Source organism: Entamoeba invadens, assembly GCF_000330505.1.
Source record: "Entamoeba invadens IP1 unplaced genomic scaffold scaff_1105074724765, whole genome shotgun sequence".
NCBI lineage: Eukaryota > Evosea > Mastigamoebida > Endamoebidae > Entamoeba > Entamoeba invadens.
The window spans coordinates 6,913-15,624 of NW_004191854.1; the positions used below are offsets into that span (position 1 = coordinate 6,913).

Sequence of the window (8,712 nt, forward strand, 5' to 3'; positions counted from 1 at the left end):
TAAATGTTATAAATGACACATCTTTACCTAAATGTATATTGTATACCAAACATAGCTGCATTCATGTGACATGGGGGTATTACTTGTTATATGCAAAATGTTATTTATGTTCTGAAAATTGCACAAAGTTGTATTGAAAGTGGTACAAAATGTCTGTTATGTAAGTACGGGTTTTATATGGGAGAAAATTACACGTGTTTGCCAAGCACCGAGCTGTTGGGGAAATGCGACAAAATATCACAAATTACTGGCGGGTGTTATCAATGCAAAGATGGGTATTACAGAGTTGGGATGGATTGTGTTGAATGTCTTTCTAATTGCTCAACATGCAACACAAAAGACACGTGTTTGACTTGTAATTTGACAAATTACAAAACAACAAGTGGAAAGTGTTTGCCACAAAACAGTATTTTTGGGTGTGCTGTTGAAGTCACACAAAATGGGTGTAACAAATGTTTGCCTGGATATTACACTATTAATAACAAAGAGTGTGAAAAATGTAACAACAACTGTACAACGTGTACACAATATGAAAAATGCACTTCTTGTGTTGAAAATAAGGTTTTATTTGAAAGTGGACTTTGTCTTGATATTTCATTTGTACCAGAATGTATTGAAGTATTAAACTCAAAATGTTCCAAATGTTCATTCTGGCACTCTCCCAATATAACCGGAACGTTGTGTAACAAGAAAATAGTTTGGTGGGTACTTTTTATTATAATTTTGTTTACAATTATAATGATGATATTTTTAATATTATTAATCGTATTTACAGTGAAATGCATTGAAAAGAAAGTACATCAAAAACAACTTGAAAAAACAACAACAAGTTTCAAAATGAGTCATTCGAACATTTCTTTTGTTCAACTGAGCAATGGCATTGTTGTCAATAAAACTGATATCATATTTGGTTGTCCTGATGATCCAGTCAAAGTCGGCGCTGATAGTCGTGAGTTGATATGTGTTGGCAACTCGTCGAAACAACATTTGAAAATTCAATTTTCGACAAAGGAGAACACTGCAAAATACACAATCAAAACAGAACCCAAAGTTGTATCTTTATCACAAGGAATGGCAGTCGAATTTGAAATATTTGTTGAACCAAAATGTTCATGTAAAATTAATGATAAAATTGTGCTTTTCTCAAAAGGATTAAAAGATGGAATTACAAACAACAACCAATTAACTTTGCGTGTTTTTACTGAGATGTCAACACATCTTGACCCCGACGAGTTGATTGAAGAGAAGAAACTTGGTGAGGGGTCTTTTGGAATTGTCTATAAAGGAAGTTTTAGAGGAAATTTTGTAGCTATTAAGAAGATGAAGGAATTAAAAGAAGATGTTGATGAAATAAATGACTTTACCAAAGAAGTTGAAATGCTTGACAAATTTAGGAGTGAATATATCGTCCATTTTTATGGAGCTGTGTTCATACCAAATAAAGTGTGTGTGGTCACCGAGTTTGCACAATATGGAAGTTTACAAGATTTAATGAAACACAAAACATATGACGAAATTGACATGATACTTCGAATTAAAATGATGTTGGACGCATCAAGAGGGATTTTGTATTTACACGAAAATGGCATTTTGCATCGAGACATTAAACCAGACAATATACTTGTGTTTTCATTAAATTTAAATGATAAAGTGAATGCCAAATTGACTGACTTTGGAAGTGCAAGAAATGTCAATATGCTGATGACTAACATGACATTCACTAAAGGTATTGGAACACCAATTTACATGGCGCCTGAGGTGTTAAACAAAGAAAAGTATAAGAAGGCTGCAGACATTTATTCGTTTGGCATAACAATGTATGAAGTGTTTGGATGGTGTAAAGCGTATCCAATTACCACATTTAAATTTCCGTGGAAAATAGCCGAGTTTGTGACTGCTGGAGAACGACTTGAGAGAAGAGAGAACATTCCAGAAAAATTATATCAACTGATAGAAATGTGTTGGAAACAAAACCCAAAAGAAAGAGAAACAACTATCAATATCGTTGATTTTATCCAGAGAAGTTATAATTCAATATAAAACAAAATGAATACAATCAGGCATTTAATAAAACAGCTTGATATTATTAAATTGAAACATTTTTATATTTTTATTAACATTATAATAAAGTATCAATTTGACAATTATTTATAAAAATGAATTGTTTTATGATAATAAAATGCAATAAAATACATTTACAACATTTAATCTGATCATTTTTTTCACTTTTAATGGTGAATTCTTCTTGTTAAAAAGTATTTACTGATTCAAAGTGAAATTTACAAAATTGAGTTTGTCCGCTTTCAAGCCTTTTCGAGTTTCACACCAATAAGATGTATCTAATTCTATTTTTTGTGTAAAATAAAAAAATCTGGAACATAATCAGTTTAATTATGTTGAAAATTTTATACTAAAACAACGAACATATCAAGTTACCATAAAAAACTATTATTTTATAATTTGTTTAATGTATGAATCTCTATGTTTTGTCTTTGTGTGACTCGTTTGTTGTTGTTTTGCTTCGTTCGTAAACTTAATTTTTCTAATTTGAGAAAATGTAATTAAGTTATAAAACAAAGACTTGTTATTGATGTACTTTGACTGTTGCTATTTGGATGAGTAATATTAAATGATATTTAATGTGAGAAATATAACCTTTTTACATTGTTATGATAGAACAAATATTTTTCGCTTTTTTTAATTTGTTCAAAAACAATGTCTGAATAAATTACACAACAGCACAACAAAATTTTTAATATGTATATTAATAGTTATTAAAGTCATTTAAATATTATTTTTAAAGAACATGTGTTTGTTACTACATACCAGTTAAGGTTTTACTTGATTTAATCTCTTTTGTCTTGATCTTGTTATTTTAAACATTTTTATTGAAAAATAAATTAATTAAATTGCTTAGTTGGAAAACACAAATACTTTTTGGTGTATATGTTTTCCCATCAATGAAATCTCCACTTTGTGCAGTGTAACTAGTGGGATTAAATTTATTATTGTTAATTATACCTCGTTTGCCAACATCAATATCACTATTTTTAGTTGTTTCATTGTTTCCAAATGCAAAAAGATAAGAATTGTTTTTTGTGCAAGAAATGAAAGCATTGTCGGCTTGTCCTTCTTTTAATACAAATATCTTTGGATTTAACTCTCCATTTCGCACAATTGAAAAAATAAATGAAGTGTCGCCTTTCAACCAAAAACCGCTTTTATCAATTGTGCCATAGTAAACCCCTCCAAATTTGTTCTTTTGGTCGTCTTCAATCAAAAATAGAAGATCGCTTTTTCCTTATATTTTATCATCAAATACAGACGTGTCTTTGCTCCAGTCATCTTCAAATGAGTTAAACACAATATTGGAAATTTTCTTCTTTGTTATTTCTTCAAGTTTTTGACGTTCGCTGTTTTCAAGACCAAAATTGAAATTTTGTTCCATTTCTCTTCGTTTGTATTTAATATTTTCTAATTCATCAATTTCATTCGTTTTGATTTTTTCTATTTTTGAAAGTTCATTTTTAAAGTCTTCTTCAAGTTTTTTCTTTTTAATTTCGTAGTCGTCCATGTAAAGTGCATTCAACATCTCTATTGACTTGTCCAATTCGTTTTTTTTAATATACCAACATTAAAGATATGTTGGTATATCTTTAATGTGTTGTTTAGTTATTGCTGTTAATAACAAAACATCTTGCAAAAGTGACTGCCACTCCTTTCTTATAGGCAACTTCCTCTGATAATCTTCATCGAGTATTTCAAATTCCTTTTCAGCTTCTTTTATTTGCTCTTGTAAGGATATTTCTTTTTGTTCTTCTTTTTTTAATTAATTCCTTTGGGTTTTCTTTGGGGTCATCTAACAGCTTAATGATCAGAGTTGTTAGGTTTTGAATTTGCGCTTTAACTTCTTCCATCCTACTAGTATTATCTGTGTTTATTAGTTGAAAAAACAGTTATTAATTATAATTAAATGAATGAATTAATTTTAAAATAAAGTGGATCTATTAATATATTATAAATTATAATAACTACTAACTAGTTATAAGAATTAATATTTTTATTATAAAATTATTATATTATGGTTTGAATAACAAAACATAAAACAATTTTTAATTGAATAAAAACATATAATAACATTAACTGTATTATTTAAAGTAATTTAAATTTTATTTTGTTTTAATACATTAATTATGACAATAAAACCGAACATCAATTGGCGGTCAAATGAACTTGTAATGCAATAATTCGAGAGATGAACGACTTGATTGAATTGAACAACACTCTGCCGTTTTGTGTTGACAAAAATGAACTTGTGACTGGTGAAGTGCTTGATTATATACTCAAGAAATTCAAAGAAGAAATTCTGAGTGATATAGATGCTCTTCTTACTAATTCAAATCCTATAACAACTTTTATTACCAAAGAAACTATCGACGACAATTTTGGGTCACAACAAATGGACTTTTCACCAAGCAAAACCGACACAAAGGAAACAAAAGAAGAAAAACCCTTGCTTTCAAAAACGACACCACCAGACGTTAACAATCCCCAAAACTTCATTTTTATATCACAACAACAAAAAGAGGAAAAATTAAGACCAAAAAGTAACAGTCTGTCTCCATCATTGCCTGTAAAGGTCTATCCCGTCTTACCCAATTTTGCTAATAACAAGAAGCCAATTGACAAGATCTCTCCGCCCCCAGTATTCCCAAGTAAAACAAGAGAAATTAAAAACGGTTTCAATAAAGTGTCATATCCATCACTCTCTCCGCCTTCTCACAACAAACTTGAAATTAAAGAAATTCCAAAAATGACACGTGGCGATGAGAAACAGACTCAAAAAATGTCTATAGAAAATGGCACAAAAGGGTTAAATCTTCTCAACGAAAATTTTGAGCAAAAGAAGTCGCCGAGTATTCAACATCCGCAAAAGTCGATTTTAGACACCACCGATGTCGACTTTCTGGTGATTGAAAATTGTCGAGCAGACTTTTACAAATGGATTTCATGTGCGAAGTTTGAGGTCTTATATGACAGCGAGAGGCCAATTCCGATTACTAAAAGTTGCTCGCAAGACTTTTTCGAGAAGGTCCATAACATTCCAAAATGCGCGTTCTTTGTGTTTTGTGACGAATGTGTGTTTGGGTTTTACAGCGAAAGTCAGACGTTGTATTTGTCGCCACTCGACTTCTTGTTTGGAGTCAAAGCGACTGCGAGGAGTGTCAATAAACGGCCAAATCGATTTTTTGTGCCTCAATTTTCTCAAAATGTTTTGTTCACACTCTTCGGGGAGAAGCAAAATCGAAGCGAAAGAGGAAGAGACTTGTTTGCGCTTGAAGTGGGGTATAAAAATGTTTTAAGTGTGAGACAAAAGGAGGACAAGTCATTCCAAAGAGAAATTGGAAAACATTTTGTAGACAGGGCAAAACGAGTGAACCTTGAAAGCTTCTTGCCAAGTACATGGGATTTCGTGGTGAGAAGAGTGATATGTATTACATTTAAATAAATCAATTTTTAAAATATTTACTATTTGTATTTTTATATGGTTTTGTTTGTTTATTGTAACACAAGAACAATAGAACTGATCTTACTTGGACAACTATAGAATGATTTACTGATACATTTCAAGACATACAAATTTGGTTTATTTATGTATATTTTTTATTGATTATAAAACTTTCTATCGTTTATTTTTTTATTTTATTAAATATCACAAACACTTTATAAAAATAATATCAAATATGTGAATAAAGTTAATTGTTAATAACTTGAAAAAAAAATATATGTAGTTGCAGCTTATTACATGATATACGATTGAAATATCAAATACATTAAGTAAATGCTATATTGGATAGTATTATTTTATATTTTAACGTGACTTTATTAAAAATTATCTTGTCTATTATTTTGTGTTAATAAAATATATTTAATAAAGTTGAAAATATATTTTTTAATTTTTGATGTATATTCTAATTTATAAAGTTAAACCAATACAATATGATTTATTTTTTATAAAAAATATTTTTATTAATAATAATCAATAAAAAAATGAACTAAATAACAACAAATGGACAAAAAGATGTTTAAAGTTGCATTTTTAGGTGATGCTGCGTCTGGTAAAACGCAGATATTTAATCAGTTGTGTAATAAACCTTTTAGTGAAGACTATGACCCGACAATAGAAGATTCATACAAATTCGTCTTGAACGACAAATTTAAAACAGAAGTGACAATATATGACACTGCTGGTCAGCCTAATTACGATGCGCTGCTTGACGTTTATATCCAAATGGCCGAATGCGTATTCATTTGTTTTGCATTGAACTACGAAGAACAACAAAAGATTGCACAAGAGAAGTTTGTTGGGAGAATTCTGAAGTGAAAGAAAAATATTCCAATTGTTGTTGTGGGAACCAAATCTGATATGAGAGAAGACAAAGACGAAATAATTCGACTAAAACTAATGGGAAGAAAAATGATTGAAACAGAAGACGGAATTAAATTTGCACAAAGTATTGGAGCAGTGGGATACTTTGAGTGCTCTGCAAAAACCAAATTTAATATTCATTTGGTCTTGCAAACTATTAGTAAAATTATTAAGTTGGAGAAAGGATATTAATATTATAAAAGGCATTAATTTAACATTTTATTTGATATAAATTATTATATGAAATATCAATTAACATATATTGTATTCAAAAATAAAGTTAAATTTATAATTACATTCAATACTAATATAATAAAATGGTGTTTTAAACTTAATTAATTTTAGAAGATAATCGTATTAATTTGCTTAATTTATTGATCATTTTTTATTGTTGACTATTTTTATTTGAAAATAAAAACAAATAAATGAACAATGTATTCAATCAATAACATCAAAGCGATTCTTTCTTTCTTTTTTCACTCCTTTCATTTTTAACACTCGCTGTATTACTCCGAATTTTATTTATAATATAATAATATTATAAATAGAAGCGCTTGCACCTCTATAGTTTGTTGCTTAGACTGTTTTTTCCCATGCCGTACAAGCGCTCTTTATTTATTTTTTTCTTTTTTAGTCAATTCTGCAGCCCAATTTTATTTATACAACAAAGAGGGACTATTTCTAAAAGAGTCACTTTGGCATTTAGTTTGTTCGTGGAATATAAATCAATTGAATACATTGTTTGCCGACCCAGTTGAGTCGACTTTTCTTTCTTAAATGCTGAGTGTTAATACATTACATGTTTAAATAAGAAGAAACAACCCATATTTACATTATTCTAATGGTTTATTGATCAAATGGGGGAGGCGCTTTGTTTGCATTTTGGTATAAATTAGATAAAAAGATTGATGTTAAGGTTTTTATCTTAACGCCTCTGACTTTTTTGAAATGTAATTTTGAATTAAGTCGCCAATTTTATATAATTGAGAATATAACACATCGATTGAATATTTTTTATCATTTGTAAAAACACAGCTTTTTGTTGTTTTTTGTTGTCTCTTTAATGATGACAGTTGTTGATATATAAATTTTGATTTTTTGTTTGCTCTAATATGTTTGTTGTTACTGATATGGCAGCGAGTATCAATCAGAAGCTTTTAATATAAAAGCTTTGATTGTTTGGCATAACCCCATTTAAAAAATATATAATGATCAGTTATAAATAACGATGTAATTGATTTTGATTTACCATATTTAATTGTTGTGTTTGATTATCTAATTCTTGCTTTTTATATCGGTTTTTACTATTTTTATAAATTTTTATTTATAATTAAAATAATAATCTATTAATACAATGTTTAAATACATACAAATTGGATCTTTGTGTGATATTTCTTGACTTCTTTGTTGGTTTTGTAGTGTATTCAAGGGATGTCAATTGTTTTATTTTATTTTTTGGTTAAAGTATACAATTATTAACTAAAATGTAATGTGATTTTTTCATTTTATAAAATATATCGATACAACGCCACAGTGTCTCTATTTTCATTAATATTTAATTGTGTGAATTGTATTTTTATATGAATACAATAATCAATGCATTTTTTAAGTTTAAATAAAAGGTACTAAAAAAATTAAAATAAAATTTGTTTTGATAAAAATTATTTATATTAAAAATATTGTTATTGGAATTGTATGTTTTATTTTTGTAATTAATTATATTTTTATTATTAATTAATTTTACCATCAAAGCTATTTTTTAATTATTTTATTATAACCAAAAATTTTTGTATTTTTAAAATAAAAAGTAACTGTAATTCTAAAAGTCAAGAAAAAAATATAAAATTGTCTATCAAAAAACACTTCAAAACAATATTAATATTCAGAATATAGTTGTAATCAAACAAAAAATGAATAAACGATTGAATTCTAATTTCATTACAACTTTAACAATTATAAAAAACAAAAACTTTTGATGTAAAAATAAAAAAAATGATAAACAATAACATATTTATTGTTATAATTATTATTTTGATATTCTAATAAACAAGTAACTAAACAAAAAAGTTTCAAGGCAGTATTCTTAAAATTCAATTCGACACTCATTTTATTTATAAATTAGTTTTATTTTATTTTTAGAGCAAATTGACAAATGGATATTATTTTTAGTTTGAGAATGTGAAATTTAATATATAGATTGTATTTTTGTTGAGTGTTTGTTTTTCTTAGAAATAACTATTATTTATAATATATTTATGTTCTATTATTATATGTCTTTATAC

The 8,712-nt window shown here is 27.7% G+C and overlaps 3 protein-coding genes across 3 annotated transcripts; all 3 read left to right on the forward strand.

The window, feature by feature from the left end:
• Positions 1–2: 2 nt before the first annotated feature.
• Positions 3–2,360, forward strand: EIN_245230 (protein kinase domain containing protein; the record flags this gene model as incomplete). Its single annotated transcript, XM_004185508.1, has 3 exons — positions 3–99; positions 272–2,023; positions 2,293–2,360. Coding segments are annotated over 3 exons (1,917 nt in total), but the record flags the coding sequence as incomplete, so codon positions are not given.
• A 1,895-nt stretch (positions 2,361–4,255) lies between these two features.
• EIN_245240 (hypothetical protein) lies at positions 4,256–5,509 on the forward strand (the record flags this gene model as incomplete). Its single annotated transcript, XM_004185509.1, has 1 exon — positions 4,256–5,509. One exon carries the CDS (start codon positions 4,256–4,258, stop codon positions 5,507–5,509), a length of 1,254 nt encoding a protein of 417 aa, XP_004185557.1.
• Positions 5,510–6,070: 561 nt separating this feature from the next.
• Positions 6,071–6,622, forward strand: EIN_245250 (Rho GTPase, putative; the record flags this gene model as incomplete). The annotated part of the gene is made up of 2 exons (XM_004185510.1): positions 6,071–6,364; positions 6,389–6,622. 2 exons carry the CDS (start codon positions 6,071–6,073, stop codon positions 6,620–6,622), a joined length of 528 nt encoding a protein of 175 aa, XP_004185558.1.
• Positions 6,623–8,712: the final 2,090 nt, after the last annotated feature.